Source organism: Mytilus galloprovincialis, chromosome 13 (assembly GCF_965363235.1).
Source record: "Mytilus galloprovincialis chromosome 13, xbMytGall1.hap1.1, whole genome shotgun sequence".
Lineage (NCBI taxonomy): Eukaryota > Metazoa > Mollusca > Bivalvia > Mytilida > Mytilidae > Mytilus > Mytilus galloprovincialis.
In genome coordinates this window covers 55,472,840-55,494,138 of record NC_134850.1, presented here as the reverse complement: position 1 = coordinate 55,494,138, position 21,299 = coordinate 55,472,840, and the positions used below count along the sequence as shown (strand labels likewise).

At 31.8% G+C, this 21,299-nt stretch overlaps 1 protein-coding gene across 1 annotated transcript; it reads right to left on the bottom strand.

Annotated features, from left to right (window-relative positions):
* Window positions 1-321: 321 nt before the first annotated feature.
* LOC143057176 (long-chain fatty acid transport protein 2-like) lies at window positions 322-21,062 on the bottom strand. The gene is made up of 10 exons (XM_076230433.1): window positions 20,643-21,062; window positions 19,206-19,316; window positions 18,362-18,571; window positions 17,341-17,496; window positions 13,831-13,955; window positions 8,827-9,018; window positions 7,585-7,684; window positions 7,126-7,330; window positions 1,990-2,087; window positions 322-1,026 (listed from the first exon to the last, which is right to left on the bottom strand). Exons 1-10 carry the CDS (start codon window positions 21,046-21,048, stop codon window positions 716-718), a joined length of 1,914 nt encoding a protein of 637 aa, XP_076086548.1. The 5' UTR covers window positions 21,049-21,062; the 3' UTR covers window positions 322-715.
* Between the last annotated feature and the right edge of the window lie 237 nt (window positions 21,063-21,299).

Sequence of the window (21,299 nt, the reverse complement as noted above, 5' to 3'; positions counted from 1 at the left end):
GTTTGGTTCACACAATATAATGAAATTGTTTCTCGTTTTATATAGATGAGACCATTGGTTTCCTCTTTTGAATTGCTTTACAATTGCCATTTTGGGACTCTCTATAGCTTGCTGTTCGATATGAGGTGTAAGGCTCCGTGTTGAAGACCTTACTTTAGCTTATAATTGAATGGTTTATCTTTACATATTGTGACTGGGATGGATAGTTGTCTGATTGACACTCATACCACATCTCTTCTGTCTATATAAATGGCATTAAACAATGGACATGAAATATAAACAATGCACCCAGTTTGGTAATTTTACATAACTTGACACAACTTATATAATGAATTTATTTTTATTATTATTCTATAAAAAATAAAATAACATGCATAACAATACAAATGTTCTATAATCATTACTTAAAACGAAAATGAATATATAAAAAAGATGTGGTATGATTGCCAATGAGACAACTGTCCACACCGACACAATGACACAGATATTAACAACTACAGGTCACTGCACGGCCTTCCACAATGAGCAAATAGCATACTCAGCTATAAAAGGCCCCGATAAGACAATGTGAAACATCTTAGATGATTGCAATTTTGACAACTATAACCAGCATATCAAGCTTTATATTGAAAAAGGAAAAAGTTTAAATAAATCAATCAATATGATTGTTTTTAAAGCTGATAATAGACGAGAAATGATATTTTTAATGGTTCATTCAAAGTTTGGACTGTAGCATATGATGATAGCTTTCCTTATCAAGAGGCACATATGATTTGGCTTCTGTAGACAAATAATACATTGTGTCCGATACAATGTTTGGATCAAATCCTTCTTTCATCAAGTCTCCTTTTTGGTTCTTGAAAGTTCCCGTTGTTCTCATTTTTCTTTCAAACCGTAATACAATAGGTCTTGCATATTTTGGTAATTTTTGTTCCAAGTGGTTGTATATGGCGTTTAACTTTTCGACACTCATCTCTTCTTTATCCTTCAAGATAATCGATGCCATCCCAGCCCGTCCGTCATGACCTGTTTTTTTTAACAATTATAATATAATATTACTTGAATTTTTTAAAAATATATACATCGTTCAATAATAAATTGACTGATGTTATATTGGTTATTCTCATCGGATTTTGTCTAATGCTTAGTCCGTTGCTGTGTGTGTTACATTTTAATGTTGTGTCGTTGTTCTCTTATATTTAATGCGTTTCCCTCAGTTTTAGTTTGTTACCCCGATTTTGTTTTTTGTCCATAGATTTACGAGTTTTGAACAGCGGTATGCTACTGCTGACTTTACTTATGTATTGCGTCTCTATTCCAACGTTTCATTATTTGAAAATATTTCATTTTGCAACCTACAATTAAACCGCGTACGATTCGCATATATATTTTTTTGTACTTAAAAGACAGACATTCAAATTCATATAAAAAAATAACATGACAACCCATGACTCAAAGATGTCTGACTTCTCCTATTTTAATTTAACCTTTGCTTCCGGTAGTTTTTTTTATACATTTTTGTATTTCACAAGAGACGTAATTGTGGTTTATGCTACGACAGATATCATTCTTGTTGCATGGATGTGAACTGACAAAAACAATGGCGTTAGAACGGTAGATTACATCTTAATATATGTAAAGATTATAAAATTCCGTCCTTCTGATATTAAAAAAGAAGATGTGGTAGGATTGCCAGTGCTGTTTAGATGATTTCTTGTAACGCTGGAATGAATTTAGATTAACGTTAAGGCCATGTATCCTTATACCTATTTGTGTTCATCCAAGGTTTGGTTTTCTAATTCCTTTTGTTTTAAGATTTACACGATTTTGGGTTGTGACCTGCACTGAACCATCATGAAAAAAAGAGATGCGAATAAGCTGTAATTTAGTTACAGGTGTAGCAGCGACAAAATATATGAAAATATCGATCATCGATTTGCTTATTTGTAATATTATATGGATAAATACAGAAAATGATCTAGTTCTTACCAGGGACGGTTATACCATATACATTAACATCTATTATGAAAGGTAAGGCGGTCATTATATTGGCAACTTCTGTTGTGGATACATTTTCACCTTTCCATCTGAAATTTAATAAATTAAAATCAGATGATGCAACTATTATTAAATGGTACACACATATATGTACCTAGTGTCTATTTGTTGTTGTAACGTACAACTACCCGGCAATGTCCACTTTGTGTTTTGTTAGATGTATTTCTATGCGTATCCATCTTATGAATTTTCAACTGATTTTTATAACTCCCTGTTACACCACCGTCCAAGTTAGGGGACATGTTACATGTTTAACCCTGACATATTCTGTATGAATTGGACTGTTTCAAGTCAGGAGTCTGAATTTAAGGGGTTGTCGTTCATTACTATTTTTCATTTTTTTTTTCATTTATTATGCTGGTAGTTTTTTTTTCGTTTGAATTGTTTTACATTTGGTATTTTGGTGTCTTTTATGGCCTACCATGCGGTATTAGTTTTGTTTATTGTTGAAGGTCATACGGTGACATTAAGCTGTTTATTTCTGTGTCATGTGGTCTTTCATTGGCAATCATACCACATCTACAAAGGAACACTTATAATAGTAAGAAGTTGAGGGCTAGAAACCAACAAATTATACCAAACTATTCTATAACTATATTAAACTATATAAAAAATGAAGAATATCTTCTTATTGTCTCCTACTATAACGTGAAAACAACTATGAAACAGGTCGAAAACAAGTCTTCTGAGCAGAGAACAAACAAGTTTATTTTTTTGTAAGAAAATCCCAATAGGGAACGTACATAACATTATGTAAAAATCAATAGTTTATTACTACTAATTTGTATTTGTCGAAAAAAACAGCAGACAAAGGAAAAGTTTTGGGTCGAGATTCAACTGTTAAGATGATTGACTATATAAACAAATTCTCAACTTAAAAGTAATTGATTACCTTAATAAATGCATGTACATGAAGACAGTTATTATAGTGATATACTGAGTTAGTTGTAATTACACTTAAGAGGATCGGCAACTCCCCTTTTTTGTTAATAATTATGATCTTTATAAATCCTAAAAATAACTTTTAAGGGCAACATTTTCGATGAACATTGTATTTTGTCAGATGAATTATTTTCATAAAAAATTCATTGTTGAACTCGACATTAAAATCAATTAGATTTAAAAAGATATAGAAACCAAATAAATACGAAAAAGACAGCTCAGATAAGACCCTGTTTGTCATGTTTATTTTTGAAATAATTCTTTTATAATGCGCATGTTTTGAAAAAAAGTGAAGTAACAATATTACCTAAATCAGCGGAAAATTCGAAACGAAAAGTCCGTTATCGAACAACATAATCAAGAGCTGAAACACATCAAACAAATGGATAACAACTTTTATGTTCCTGACGTAGTAAAGTCATTTTCTTATGTAGAAAATTGTGGAATAAACCTGGTTCCGTAGCTATCTTATGCATAATTCATATACATTCAAAGACATTCAAATGAGAGATCAAATTCCTTTTACTCCCGCGTGTCAATCAACGTTCAAGCTTTAAACCTTTCAAATAAGAATAACAATCAAATCCAAGGAGTAAACAATGACTCACAAAACCAAAGGACATTTACATCAACTGTTATAAATAATAATTAAGAAACAACACGAACTCCACTAAAAACCGGGAGTGAAATCAGGTGCTCCAGAAGGGTAAGCATTTCCTGCACCGTATACGGCACACGTTGTATTAAAATGTTTAATATTTTTCACAGAAAAAAAAACGGGTAAAAAAGTCAACTTTAAAAAGTATTGGATCTGTTATGTTTGAAACTAATAAGATTTTGCTGGTTAGACTTTACAATTTTGCAGTTTTTTCAAAATGTTCTTTTTTTTTCGTATTACATGTACATCTTTATTTTATAATGTTGAACCATGTACGAATATTGGTTGATTTTCTTGATAAAGGGTCGCTGCTCACAAAGAAGCTATTAAACCAAGAGTTCCAAATGGTGTAGTTGAAATCATCCCTTCGGAAATTTTATGGACGCCATCACGAGTTGGTTGACTGTTATGGAATAACCGTTTCACAAATGATATCGGATATGTTCTTTACGTCGTAACTACAATCCCCTTCCCTTTCATGAAAGTGACCTACCGAATTAGACTATTTACCGGATTTGTTATCACATAAGCTACACGACGGGTGCCACATGTGGAGCAGGATCTGCTTACCCTTCCGGAGCACCTGAGATCACCCCTAGTTTTGTGGTGGGGTTCGTGTTGTTTATTCTTTAGTTTTCTATGTTGTGTAATGTGTGCTGTTGTTTGTTTGTCTTTTTCATTTTTAGCCATGGCGTTGTCAGTTTGATTTAGATTGATGAGTTTGACTGTCCCTTTGGTATCTTTCGTCCTTCTTTTAAAGATATTGACTTTGGTGTGTATCATGTGTTTTATGTTTTATGAGATAAATAAAGCCTTGTAAATGAAACAGATTATATTAAATTAATTGCTAACTCAGAAGACTGTTTGAGCTGATTTAATTCGGTCACATAGAATGGTAGTAGATGAAATAAAATCAAACTTAAAAGACCGTGTATTTAACAAAATATTTAACAAGTCAACTAATTTTAAATCTTCATGTATGCCTCTGCCTACTCAATGGTAGTACTTTTTGCACCAATTATCATATGACGACACACATTTTCTCTTTGCTTGAGGTATCCATATTTTGTTTTATGTTAATGTAGCTTTATTACTAAATGAACAAATCAACCTATATTTCAGACAAAGGGAGAAGGTTTGGATCCATTACGTTTAATCCCGCTGCAAATGTTTGCACCTGTCCTAAGTCAGAACTCTGATGTACAGATTCCTTGTCGTTTGTTTATGTAATTTATACTTGATTCTCGTTTTTTTTTAAATTTTATATAGATTAGACCGTTGGTTGTCCCGTTTGAATGGTTTAACACTAGTAATTTGGGGGCTTTTTATAGCTTGTTGTTCGTAGTGAGCCACGGCTGCGTGTTGAAGGCCGTACATTGACCTATAATGGTTTACTTTTTTTAAATTTGGATGGAGAGTTGTCTCATTGGCACTCACACCACATCTTCCTATATCTATTGGATGGAGAGTTGTCTTATTGGCACTCACACCACACCTTCCTATATCTATTGGAGAGATAATTGTCTCATTGGCACTCACACCACGTCTTCCTATATCTATTGGATGGAGAGTTGTCTTATTGCACTCACACCACATCTTCCTATATCTATTGGATGGAGAGTTGTCTCACTCACATCACATCTTCCTATATCTATTGGATGGAGAGTTGTCTCACTCACACCACATCTTCCTATTTCTATTGGATGGAGAGTTGTCTCATTGGCACTCACACCACATCTTCCTATATCTATTGGGTGGAGAGTTGTCTTATTGGCACTCACACCACATCTTCCTATATCTATTGGATGGACAGTTGTCTCACTCACACCACATCTTCCTATATCTATTGGATGGAGAGTTGTCTCACTCACACCACATCTTCCTATATCTATTGGGTGGAGAGTTGTCTTATTGGCACTCACACCACATCTTCCTATATCTATTGGATGGAGAGTTGTCTCACTCACACCACATCTTCCTATATCTATTGGATGGAGAGTTGTCTCACTCACACCACATCTTCCTATATCTATTGGATGGAGAGTTGTCTCACTCACACCACATCTTCCTATATCTATTGGATGGAGAGTTGTCTCACTCACACCACATCTTCCTATATCTATTGGATGGAGAGTTGTCTCACTCACACCACATCTTCCTATATCTATTGCATGGAGAGTTGTCCCATTGGCACTCATACCACATCTTCCTATATCTATTGGATGGAGAGTTGTCTCATTGGCACTCATACCACATCTTCCTATATCTATTTGATGGAGAGTGGTCTCATTGGCACTCACATCACATCTTCCTATATCTATTGGATGGAGAGTTGTCTCATTGGCACTCACACCACATCTTCCTATATTTATTGGATGGAGAGTTGTCTCACTCACACCACATCTTCCTATATCTATTGGATGGAGAGTTGTCTCACTCACACCACATCTTCCTATATCTATTAGATGGAGAGTTGTCTCCCTCACACCACATCTTCCTATATCTATTGGATGGAGAGTTGTCTCACTCACACCACATCTTCCTATATCTATTGGATAGAAAGTTGTCTCATTGGCACTCACACCACATCTTCCTATATCCATTGGATGGAGAGTTGTCTCATTGGCACTCACACCCCATCTTCCTATATCTATTGGATGGAGAGTTGTCTCACTCACACCACATCTTCCTATATCTATTGGATGGAGAGTTGTCTCATTGGCACTCACACCACATCTTCCTATATCTATTGGATGGAGAGTTGTCTCACTCACACTATATCTTCCTATATCTTTTGGATGGAGAGTTGTCTCATTGGCACTCACACCACATATTCCTATATCTATTGGATGGAGAGTTGTCTCATTGGCACTCACACCACATCTTCATATATCTATTGGATGGAGAGTTGTCTCATTGGCACTCACACCACATCTTCCTATATCTATTGGATGGAGGGTTGTCTCACTCACACCACATCTTCCTATATCTATATAGTTTGCGTGTTTCTTTATTTTCTTTTTAACCTCTGTAGTTAGGTCAGTTCTGGTTATATCCTCTTGGAGTGTATTGGTATTGATATATCATGCCCGTGTGTTTTTTTTTTATATTCTTTTATTTCCTATTTGCTTATGTGCTTTGTTTATATGCGATGTTGTTGTTCTTTGTATGGTCTTTTGCTTTTATAGTGATTAAGATGATAACACTATGTTTTGAATTGTGATCTCCGTTTGTTTTGCTCATAATTGCTTTCAATATAAGTAGATTTTACGTAACTGTCATTTTAGTGAAATGTTAAGCTAGCTATAAAAACCAGGTTTAATCCAATATTTTCCAAACATAATCCGGTATATGAAAGTTTTTTACCATTCGATTGGTGTGTTGAGCTTTTGATTTTGCCAATCGTAAGAAACTTTTGTTCAGAATTTTCTATTGAGTTCTTTAATAAACATTTTTTAATCACTTACCTGAATGTGTCACCAACTCGGTCATGGAAATACAAAAAATAGTCTTTATCTAGAATCATAGAGTCACCAAAGTTGAAGTAAGCATCACCTTCTTTAAACACGTTGCGTACAATCTTTTTCTCTGTCATCTCCATGTTACCTTTGTATAAACCTTTTTCTATACTGTTCATTGCAGTAATTCCACATAGAAATAATCCGGGTTCTCCTGTTTAGTTAGAAATATAAACAAAAATCAATCAACATAAAAAACATTAGTCGATAAAAACTGACAAAATTAAACACTCTCAATCAAATGAACAAGTGAATAAGAAGCAAAAAGTTTATAGTTTTAGATAAATATGAAAATAATTGGGTTCTGTGTTATATATTTTTTTTACCATCTCTACCTATGAAGAAAACGAATATCATTTGACCCAATAATTTCACCACAAACTATACGTTTTGTTTGATAGTAAATACCTATTTGTACTTGAATACATAGTCCTGACTTGTCACGTAGCGGTGTGGCAGTCACAACATCGTATTTCACCAGGAACTTAGGGGCAGGATCCAATCTGTTCTAATAAAGATAAATTATGTTCAAAACACAAAATGTTCAACGTTTTACGATGTCAAAGATATTATACCGCAAAAGATAAATTCTGGAATTTTGAAACTAATTCAAAAGTAAACACGAAATATAAATGGCTCACAATTAATATTTTTTATTTTATCTTAAGGATGTACACCTCTGAGGAGCCCAAAAGTTCTAGAATTAAACTTTTTTTCTTTAGCTGATTTTTGGGTTTATAAGACTGTAAGAAAATAATTGGTGAAGAAAATTTTGATGATCTTCCCATTTTTCATTGATTTTTACCTATTTTGGGGCTATTATCGTTAAAAAAATGACAGTTCCACAATTAAACTTTTTTTCATACTTTCTATAAAGATAGAGTGGACCAATCTGAATAAATTTTACTTACAAAAACTAAAGGTAGGTGTTAATATAAGAAAGTTTTATCATATTTTGACGCTTTTTTGTGTAAAATTTACCATGCTGTCATTTTGTATTTTTGTGATTTTTCACAATTTTAAGAACAAAATGCATATTATTTCCATTTTTTGTTATTAATGATAGAAAAAAATACATATCTAAGAAATTTGAAAAGACCAAAATGATATGGGATGTACATAATTCTTGTAAAATAATTTTTTGTATCCCTCACCCATTTTCAAAAAATTTTGGCTAAAAATACTGACTTGAAGGGTCGTAAAATATCAAAACTGGATTACTCAAAAACCATTCATTGTAAATGAACAATTTTTTCACAAATTTATGTTTGTTTATAATATTTTTAAAATTCATTTATATTTTCCACTTCTATCACATGTTTTGGAAATAATTCAAGAACGAGATTTCAACGAGACTGAACGAGACTGAAAAGTCAGAAGAATACATCCTTAATTTCGTTAACTGTGGAATGATTTGTTAATAGTGTTTTTCTCTTCGTCGTTTTTGGTTTTTTCTAAATTGGCTTTATGTTGTTCTTTTCGTGTTTTCACAAAGAAACGATTTTGTTTATTGTATTTATCGATCCCGTTTCTATTGTCCTCCATTTATTTGTAAATCAGCGTTAATCTGATATACATTAATATTACATAATATTAATCAATCAAAATTGACTTTTTCAGTATGAAATTCATATACTGTATAGTTCTTACCATTAATGGGGATATTCTACCAACAGCCCCTGGTCTGTTGCATACATTTACCACTGCACTAGTGCCCTCACTTGCACCAAAGAATTCCGAAATGTTAGGTATTTTGAACCGTTTCTGCAGTTTGGTCCAAATATCTTGTCGCAATCCATTTCCAATAAAACTTCGAACATTGTGAATTCCGTCTTTTGGATGCTGGAAAAATAATTCCCATGCTCTCGATATGTATTAATAGCTCAAATTAGTAGTTTTCAAGTTTTCATTATTTAAAACATTCCACAAGATCAAAATTGTTTTGATTTATATGTTTCACATTCTAATATGTAATACTATATATATATGTTCCAGACCATATGATGATTTGGACCGTACGCGTACGGTTCGGACCGTATACATATACTAGTACGGTCAGAATATATGCGTACGGTAGGACCGTATGAGTATACGCGTACGTCCAATACGAGCTGACCACACATGCTATTGGATCATATGGGTTAAATTTAAACAAACATTTATCACAATCTTTAATTTTAGTTTTCAAAAATTGATATCGTTACAATTTAATGAATAAAATGAACAAACGAACAATTGAATTTAGATATGTTTTAGTTGTATAATTATCTGAATCCTATTTTGGTACTCTCGCCCAATTGCTACCACAAATAACGAATTATTTTTTACATTTACATGTTAGCATTGCAGTTCATGCAAGTTCCTTTGCATTTGCATTTTTTTGTAAAGTTGCTAAAAATTCTAAAGGAAGTGTCCTCCCGCATTATATTTATTTCCAATATCAGTGTATGTAAAGTGCTGATCCTAAAATATCATTTTCACTGTATATGCCAGAAATTTTTGATGTAGAATGGTAAATAAACAGACGACTTTTTTTTTATTTTTGAAGAAAATGAAGAAAATGAGTTAAAAAGTATATGTTAAGAAACACATAATACTAATAAAACAAAGTAAGAGATGCGAACGGGTTTTTTTTCGCGCCTAAATCCAAATAGCTGTGAAATATATACCAAAATAGGTGAATATTTAGGACATTTCACGAACAGATCGTGCAGGTGTTTTATAACTAACAGGTAAGATGTTGTTGCAGAAAAAATATGCATTTCAACACAATTACTAAAGTTGTATAACGTAGAATAGGTTTTGTCATTCAGTTTCTTCATATTGAACTGAATTCCACTATGATGCTTTCTTTATGCGAGTCATGTTTACTGTCGAATAATGATACTATTCTTTCATTTTCACTGTAGAGCGATTCATTAGTATTGTATATGCGGCGCATTTTCACTGTATGATATATTTATTTTTTTATCTATTACAGCGTATTTTTTTAAGCATGTAAAGCAAGACTTTAGTAAGCGTGCTTGCTTTGTTTTTTGTGTACAATCATTATGATAACACCCAATTTAATTCAAATATAATAATTATATAAATACAGGTTAAACTATGCCGATACATATTGTTTAAAGATGTCAATCTTATTTACAAAGTTTGTATAAACAATTATACAAACTAAGCAATCAAGTCAACCAAAGTTTTGCTTTACATGCATTAGGAAATTAGCTGTAAAGCCTTAATTTAGTCGACTTGCTCCAACAATAGATAAAGTAAGAGACGGATTTGATAAAATTTAACTTACGGAGGAAAGTTTGGTTTTAAAAAACTCTTAATAAATTCAATAGAAATAACATTTATTTCAAATGTATTCCATTTTTAAAATTTCTTATGAATCCTATAGGGATCTTTATCCTTGTTTTTTTATCCATTTCCATATCCTTGTGTTTTTTTTTATCCATTTCCATGACACTTCACCACTAATTACGTACATCTTGATAAAGATTGAATCGTTGGTATTCCCGTTTAAAAGGTTTTACATTGGGGCCCTTTATAACTTCCTGTTCGGTGTGAGCCAAGACTCCATGTTGAAGCCCGTATTTTGACGTATAAAGGTATACTTTTATAAATTGTGACTAGTTTTGCGAGTTGTCTCATTGTCACATATGACATCTTATCTATCTGTGGCTCAACCCGAAACGAGACGAGATACAAAGGGATAAAAAACACACTTTTTTAATATATTTATAATGGGCTTAATATGAGTCAGAAAAGAGTAGAATAGTGGGTCGCGTTGGGGTATAAGCGTGACGCGGAATTGCCGATTGTTTTGTAAGCGTGACACGTGATAGTCAAATGATTGTGTCGTGAAAACGAGAAATAAAGTATAGCGGGACACGGAAAATTTAAAAAAATGAGAACTGCATAGTATAAGCAGGATACGGGAATCTGATAAAGCAGTAAACGGGATCTAAATGAGACCCCAGAATAAGATATTTTTTTTTATCTTCATCCTATTGTTACAGTCATGCCTTCAATAACAAATGTAATACATGCATGCATTTTTATCGACAAAAGACCTTATGGACATTTGGGGTTCTTTGACATGCTGAATCTAACCTTGTATCCAGTTTGGGGATTTTTACCAAGTTACCGAAATAGCCCACATAGAGGTCCAAAGGGTCTAAGATCATCAAACATGAATTGTAGCATGCATGTTTTGTACAATTACCCAAATGTGCATTGTTTGACCTCTGTGGTAGTATCCACTCGCGGATCTAGGAATTTTTATTAGTAGGGGTCCAATGGCTACCTAAGAGGGGGCCCGCTCCAGTGATTTCATATAAAAGTAACCAAATGTTTTCCAAAAAGGGGGCAACCCCCTGTCCCCCTAAATCCTCCTCTGGTATCGAGCTGTTCATTACGGATAATTTTTTTTGTATCAAGGGTGCTCTACTTCACGTACCAATGCAAACAAAAAAGTTCGCCCACACCTTACATTTCATGTCTTAATGACTGTGGATAATTTATGTCACATACCGTTTCACCTTATGCAGTTAAAATCATGCAAGCAACAATCGAGTCAAGAACATTTGTTCTACCAAAACTGTCTTTTCAGAATATGGAAATTGAAGCAGTTGAGGGTACAACTGGGGAAAGTTAATCTTTTATAAGCTTTTCTGTCACCATTGCGTTTCAAGATGCATAATTCTCTGTTCGCAAGTGTATTTATTGCGTGGAAGATAACGTCCTCAAATGTACTCGTCTCTATTTAACACAGACTGCACTTAAACTCCGCAATATCAATCTTTGACTTCAAAAAAATACAGAAATATCTTTTATTTTTTTTTTTAAATCAAGGAAAAACGTAATTTGAAGAATACAATATGACATTTTGAGAAGCGTTTTTGTTACAAGTTTGAAAAGCTATATATTTGGTAAAGAATGAATGAAGAGTTTGTATTTCAATTTGAAAATACATTTATCATAAATTCTAAAGTCATCAACTAAGTTTTTTCATTTGTTTCAAGTGCATTTATCACATAATTCTACAATAAAAATTCCTCGCATCTTCGAAAATTCCACATCAGAAATGACTGCACTAACAGTGATAATTCATCGCATCTATAGTTAAAATGGATCGCTTTCAAAAATCGATATGCTATATTATGTTGCTTTTATAACACTTATTTGAACTTTAATGCTATGTTTGTACATAATAAAGACATATCACAATGAAAATATGTAAAAACTTTCCTTCAAATCAATTAATTTGGTATTTTCAAAACGTAAACAAATACAGTTTTCCCATGATCCTTTATTCTACAATAGACATACCCGCATATGACAGTGAAAATGAACTAACTGGATTCGCACTTTATATACACTGAATATCATCAATTTCAGTGATCATAATTCAATTAATGTATTACTTATCGACATACTAAATACAATAGATTAACAGATTTAATTAGCGTGAATTTAAAAAAAAAATGAATAGTTAAAATATAAAGATTTTATTTCAATTACAATTGAACTTTATTTTATTAATTTGAGAGTTATGTTCATCTGTTATATGCATTTGTATCTAATAATCTTGACCAACTTCTTAATATTAGTCAAATTGTACGCGTATGGTTTGACCGTATGAATATTTTGAAAAAGTACGCATACGGTCCAGACCGTACGCGTACGGTCCAAATACTCATACGGTCTGGAACATATACTTTAATGTTTTCTTGGCATACAAATTCATCTAAGGATTATTTCCATCTCTTTTTTGTTTGCACCGGAATTTTTTTTCTGCTGTACAGGTCAATACTGATTTAAGTTTAACGAACGATGACCTATCAAGGAGTTGATTAACAATGTCAGATTATGTATTTACCTCTTTCTAGTCAAGATTTTGTGCTTTTGTGACTATCTTTGTTTGCTTCTTGCCATAATTGCTTCTCTTTTTTGTTTTTTAAATTAATCTAAACCCTTAAATTGTACCTTGTTTCATTGTTTACTCATTTTTTATAATACAATATCTCATTATTTTCATATGAAAATTGTTTACTAAATCTCAATTTACAAAACTGCCAGAAATTCGTCCTCTGTATTTTTATTTCCGATGTTTATTATCATCGTAAAATGTGGAAAGGATAACAGTTGTTCGTCAAATTACTGCTGTAAATTATATTATACCCGATATGTATTTAAGATAGACATGTCATTAATATCATTCTACTGCAGGGTTGCTAACTTTAAAAATATTGGATACAAAACATAATGTAATTAAATGTACTGAATACAATTACGGTCTTCTTAGTGGGTTGAACTATTGTCAACTCATTAGAGTTCTTTTTTCTAGAGCACAACTTGTCAATTATGGCTGTCGATCATATTTGGTAATTCTGTTATGAATTCAATAAACTATCATGTGTATTAGACAACGTGAGGTCTTTAACAAGCAATAACAAATCAAGTCACAACGAATTTTTAAAAAGAAACAGATGATTCCAGTAATTATCTATGAGAAGAATTTCCTTGTTGTCAGATAATAAATTAAATTCTTTCATTTTTTCAAATACATAATGATTCTGTTTTGTCTATAATATTTGAGTGTCATAGTACATGTAACTTTGTGTTATAATTTTCAAGATTACATTAATTTACCTCCGGTACGGCTAACACATATCTACACAATTCTCCGATATACTGAACAATAGTCACTTTATGTCTTCTACAATCTGCCCAAAATTTATGCGCAGAAAACTTTTTGCGAGTGAGTAGTGAACAACCTGCAAAATAAATGTGATTTTATAAATATTTTTTTCACCAATAAAGAATTGAAAACGTTATAGATTTGGGAACTTAAGTTTAGTATTGTATAATGTGTTAATTATATAAGATAATCACATCACACAACTAACATGCTCATAGAAGAAATCTTGAAAAAAACAAAGCAAAACTAAAGCAAAACTTATTTTAAGACTGTTAAGGGGACTCGCGGGTCTAAATCAAATTTTTTCTTATATAGGATTTCTCTATATTTTTTCATAAATGAACTCATATACGTAATAGAAAAATGAAATAAAAAATGGGGTCACCGTTCATTTAAGCTCTAATCTGCCGCCGAAAGAAGCATACATTTTTGTTAATAACCTTTTTTTCTGTTGAACTAATAGGAGAAATAAAGGTAATATCGAAATAAAAAAAAAGAACTTAATTACAGAAATCGCTAAAATTTTACAATTATTTAGTTTATATAAAGCTTATTTGAAGACAATAATAAAAAATACAGGTCACCAATGAGTTAAAGAAGATATTTCAATTGTAAAGCCAATACATGGCATTTTTGCAACAAAGGGAGATAATTTGGAGCATTTGCAATGATATAAACATTTTAAAAGTCATCTGGGGCCAAACCGAACCGATTTGTTTTGTTGATTTTTGTACCAATCATAAAGTAATAACTATTACTGTAATAAATAAACTTTGTAATGAAAAAAAACAAATGTTTAATTTTTGCCGAATTTTTTGTACCCGCGAACCTCCTAAACAAAAGTAAAAGAGTAATTAACTGGAAAAATTAGTATGTCTAGATTTGTTTATTCATAAGATTGTTGTATTATAAGCATTTTAGTCGAGGACTCCTATATCTTATGTAAGCGTTTTACGTTATGTTTTTCTTCCTGCTTAGAATATTTACTTCCGGTAATTTGAAATAAATACCAGTGCAACGTCACGTTCAGCAGTCTTTGCTGTTTACATTTTAGCAATTGCAAAGATTCCAGGTGGTTCCTTTAGAGGTAAGAAGAAGCGCATTAGCTGTATGCCTCGCATGGTCTAAATTATTTACTATACACATATCGTATGGCAATTCCTTATCCCAGTTCCAAAAACACATGCGAAATATTATTATTGAGATCAGCTCCGCCTATTTATGCAAATGTACATGACAAATTGTTTATAAGACAAGTATCTTGAGAATACGTTGAGAATTACATGTAAATATATTACAATAGTTTATTATGTACATTGTTGAATTGAATCAATATATTATTTTACTCCGAATTATTCATTTAATTATTCACTGTAGTTAATCAATTTAAATAGTTTCCGTCGTATATATTTGCTCAAAACTATACGAAAACATAGCAAAAAGCAGAAATTACAACAGTCACCATAGATCAGCAAAAACATATTTGGTAATAAGTTAGGGAAGAGAGGTGTTGACAGCATCAAACGTAATAAAACCAATGTCATATTAATTGCATATTATATGTCAGTTTGAAAATGAACCTAATGCAATACTTCAGCCTTTCTCTGACAAAATCATCATCTAGAAAAACGATTATTAATCAGGGTAATCCTCGAAGAAGATTCTCTTGGCACAATATACAATGCAAAAACATCCTAACAAATACTTGTCATTTATAATTTGTATGGCTGCTTGATAGGCATGTTTGCTGTATTATCAATTATAAAACTATATTTGCTGTAAAACAGATGGCTGATTTTCACCAAAAATATACTCATGTAAATGAAACTTGTATTCGTCTTTGAATCCTACTTAGGCAGCTTAGAGAAATAATGACTAGATAAGTGTATGTGGTTTATAATAATTTTATCTGTGCAATCTATCAATAGTTAAATATACACAACAGCCATTTTTAAAAGAACAATAACTTCATATAATGAAGCAATGCTTTTGCCGCTTAAGGGCATACGATACAGTTAGAGGGAAGGTAATGACGTTGCTAACGTAAAATGTTATTTTCGCGACGTCAAACTGTGACATATCGGGAAAAGATGCCTTTTTCAACTGATTTTTATCATTCAAACTGATTTAATTTGAAAACGAATGCACGGACCTCTATTTTTTAAAATGACATTTTGTTTCATTTTGCAGGGAGATTATGTGGACCAAATTTTATAAAACTGTAAATAGTCAATTTTTTTTTATTTTGATAAATATACAGCAAAACATTACGTTTCTTTCTCAATTCATGACCATTTGATAAATATGAGTTATTTCCTAATAAAAAAAGCATAAATTTTTAGGATACTAATAAAATACAGAAATTACAAATTATTTAACAAAAAACAATTTGTGTTTATCTTTTAAAACAAAAACAGTTATGTCTTTCTTTCGAAAGTAAAAATACGGCCACAAATCCAAATTTTGAGGAAATATACAAAATTTCGACCTCATTCAACTCAAAAAGTAGCACATGAAGGTATTTTTTTATTACATATTTGATTTAATCAGGCAAAAAATAGCCTTTATGGAAATTTTCATCAAACTGTAAATACGGGATCAAAACTGTATCGTATGCCCTTAAGACCCCTAGGATATGATAAGAAAACAATATTTCATTCTGTGTACCAACTTCAAAGCTGCCTATTAGCTATAGATTATCAGCTTCGGAAAGTTAAGAATAAATGAAATTCGATCTTCTTTGATTTTTTTACTTTTGGATAACAGTTTTTGTGATTTATGTTAATATCGTAAAAGTATAAATATTACTTTGAACAAAATCATGCAATGTTGCGTAGGCATTTGTCGCAGTGTTAGTGGCTTACACATTTGATCATGATTCTTTCATCTTAGTCCGAAGAGATATCATACATATGGTTTACCCCAAAAAGCATGTTTCATTGTATATTTCTACATTAATTTGGTTAGTTGTTGCCGCCGTTAGTCACGTGCACATTGTGTTATATTAACAAGGACAGTCATGGTTTACGGAGATATATTTGTTACATAGGATACATACGATATTTACGGGGTCAGAAAATTCCATACATATCGTATTAAGTCACTAGGACACTACGTAACTAGTTTATCTTACCGGCAATCTTAACACAAGAAATATTGGCATATAAAAGTGATCAAGTTATCATTATACAAAACTCCTTCTGTTGGTCTATGCAAACACAGTTGACAGCAATAACAACGTGTTAGCATTTAATGTGTGTTTTTTTGCAGTTTTTGAAATTATTTACCTGTTATCAAAATGTAACGTTACAGAATATTTTCCTCAGCGTTGTGTTGTTTTTATAAAGGAGAGCAACATCACTTCTTTAACTCTGTATTAATTACACGTTGTCTATGCTCTTTAACTTTTAACCAATATTATTTCCAGAAATGTATAAATGAGATAATAGCATTACAAATACCTTCCTTAGCTGCACCCAACATTCCAGACAGTCCTACTCCATGATAAAATGGTAGAACGTCATAAATGACGTCATCTGGGGTTACGCCCATTAATACAAATAATGTAGCCCACATAGTTAGTTTTCCTTGCCTGGCAATTGCTGCCTTTGGTAGCCCTGTCATATAAAAAGGTCGCAATCATTTTCATTTGAAATAAGACTTTGAAACAATACTCAAGTCGAGGTTTATTTTTTCATGATATACATGTAACACGTTCTCTGAGAAAACAAAATACATCTTCATTGTTTTTTTGGTTTTTTTTTGAAGGCAGGAAAATATGACACTATAAAAAAAACTTTTTCACCTAAATGAGAAAAACAGATATATTCAAAATTTACAATATATGTTCACGTGAAATGAAAATGAAATATGTTCTCAAAAGTGAAAAAGTTATGTTACATTTGCCAGTTTTATGTACATTCGTGTAACCAACGTGTATTAATTCGCAAGTCAACATAGGAGCGCGGTGGTTGGAAGTAAAGATATATATTGTTTATGTATTCATCAGTACATAACTACAGTGTGCAATTTTACAATATAAATGTTGATCCATTGAAATATATGCTTGAGATGTATATGGAGAGGCTTCCCTATTTAAAAAAAAAATATGTAGATTAAGGGACGAAATTTATGGATACCATAAAAAAAGCTCCGTTCACATGGCAACGATACTATGTGACTTCAATGTCTAAACAGAATAATATGGTACCAATACCACACATTATTGTTTAAAGATATAGAAATGAATAGTGCAATTTTTTTGTAAATAGATAGACTTTGGATCAAAAAGTTAAAAAAAATAAAGGGAAGGCAGATAAAGGATAATGACCAAGAAGCAACAACAGAAATTTTGATTTTGATTTTAACTTTGAATTCAACTGTGTCCCCGTATGGACGCTTTAGCTGGTATTGCAGTTAGTCTTGTTTATATATCAGAATATAAGCTTTATATTAGAATGATTCACAAAATATTGTTAGTACCTGTTGTTCCAGATGTGAATATATAACAAGCAGGACTAGAAAAATCAATATGATTTCGAACAGCTGAGCATACATCTGCCGGTGATGACTGCCTCATTAGATTGTCCCACGACTGGAAACGACTATCAGCACTCGGAGATTGTCCAATGAGATATACTGGTACACCAATTGTATCCACTATCTCATCGACGGCATCATAAAGATCATCCCCTTAATTATATAATTCATGGGTTAATTACAAAAGGAAAGTTGTTAACATTGATTTTAATAGTTTTTTGATAATATAAACTCAACATTGAACTATTATTTAGTCTTTCGAATGTACTTTACATGATGGCCTCACATGTCTATCACATTAATTTTTTCACTCATTTTCTGAATGAAGTAATACAAAATTGCCATACTCTTCGTTTATAACATGTAAATACCACTGCGATTGTTGTCAATATTTATGACATTGATCACGTTTTTGTTGAATTTGCTAAATAACTGTCCATATAAAAATATTTAGATGGGTCATTTACAGAGTCGTCAAAAGTGTAATGACATGATTGACCAGTTTTATTTGACGTGTGTGGCGAACATCTACACTGGTTACTGTACTATTTACATATAAAATATATAAAAGAAATATGTTTAAACGATCTATTATCTTCACTTTATACTTGAATCCTGTTATTGACAGTCAGGTTTCAAAATTATATACATCTAAGATAATGAACTAACAACATATTTGAAATATCAAATGTGAAAACGATCACATTCGTTTAGAAATTAAGGACAACGTCTAATTCAATGTTTTCTATTTTTTATTTGTTTCTATGAATTCGATGTTGTTACCTACCTTGACCTACAATGACAGCTTTTGTATCAGTAACATCGATAGCCTTTATCAATGTTTCTCCTCGAACGTTCGTGTTTAATAACGTTGCTATTATACCCAATTTTGATAAACCTGAAAATATTGAATATATTCACTGCCTTTGAATGTAAAGCAAGCAATGCAGGGGGTAGGTTACACGTTAAAGTACGCATAGTACTCATACTACTTGACTATACCGATTCTATATGTAAAGTTCAATTTAATTTTATAGTTTGATCTTTCCATGTGTGTGTATATGGTTGATGTGTTTCTCTCAGTTTTTGTTTGTAACCCAGGTTTGTTTTCTTTCAGTCGATTTGTTACTTTTGAACTGCGGTACTTGAATATAACGATTTTATATGTAAAGTTTAATTTAATTTTATAGTATGATCTTTCCATGTGTGTGTATATGGTTGATGTGTTTCTCTCAGGTTTTGTTTGTAACCCAGGCTTGTTTTCTCTCAGTCGATTTATTACTTTTGAACAGCGGTATTGCCTTTAGTTATGTCTTAATGTTTTTATATTTGTCTGTTTTCAAGTAAATTTATTGTCAATATTATTTAGGGGTATTATGTTTCCGTTCGTTCATCCATCCGGCCGTCTGTCCAGCTTCATGTTAAGGTTTTTGGCCAAGGTAGATTTAAATGAGGTTAAAGTCCAATCAACTTGCAACTTAGTACACATCTTCCCTATGATATGATGTTTCTAATTTTAATGCCAAAAAGAATTTTAACCCGAATTGTACAGTCCACTGAACATTGAATATGATAGTGCGTGTTGGACATCCGTATACTATAGAAATATTCTTGTTAATTTTATTTTGAAGATTCATTTACTCACTCTTATTCTAATTGCAAACAATAATGCAAACGAAATATGAGAATTATTCACGACTATTTCCAAAAAGGAGATTTTTTTTACCAGGAATGTCTTTTTTATCCTCCTTGACAAAACGCACGTTTTGTTCATTGAATAGATCGCTAAAACAATTTTGAGACATTTTACAAATAATCTGTCATTTTGTTCTGAATTTTTACATTGATAATATCCTGAAGATTATACATATAAATTGTTCATTAAAAGGACATATTTGTAAAGTTTATACCTTAAATTGTTCATTACTTGTTTCTTTCATTCGTTTTCTTTTAGAAAAACCATTAATTCAATCATTTATAGTTTGAAGCAAGATTAAATGTTGTAATTGTAGTCATAAGGAATACCACACTTATCATAGAAAATATAACAGAAGTATAACTTCCTACTTTATGTGTCCTTTTTAACTTTTTTTATTCGAGCGTCACTGATGAGTCTTTTATAGACGAAACTCACTTTGGCGCAACACATAACATTTCAAATTTTAGTGTCTATGATGAGTTTATTTACTTGGAAATATGTAACATATATTTACATTGATCTTACCAAGAAATGTCCAAATAAAATCTGGACTGTTGTGAATCAGAATTGAAACTGAATCCTCTTGTTTTAAACCCCATTGGCTAACTATATTTGCTACTCTGCATGCCTGAGTGTTTATATATTCATATGAGTAACATCTATCTTCATATATAACGTAGGTTCGCTGTGGAAATCTTTTGACGGAAGCTTCAAAGTGGTCAATCAGTAAACGATTGGTCATGATATCGTCGTTTGTCTGTTGTCCTACGTTCTTCAATTTTTTCAATGTCTGTATATCATACTTTATCCACGGAAACATGGTTTTCCATGCTAGGAAGGATAAACCAGCTGTCCCTCCAGCCGCTAACAACGCTCCATCTCTAAATGTCGACATTATTCGGACAGTATATTCACCATCTGGGAGAAGCATATTAAAGAATAATAAAAAGACACTTAATGTGTGTAAACACCAAATATTTGGGGCGGAATTATGGAAGTTTTTGCAGAACAAAAGTGCAAAGTATTGAATAAATACATTGAGATAACTTTAATCTTCAATTGGCGGAACTGGTCTAAACCAATTTGTTATGATAATGCTATAAAATATAACTTAATTGTACAGGTAATGATATTGAATATCTTTTAAGTGCAGTTGATGAAATGGGATATGATCTAATATAT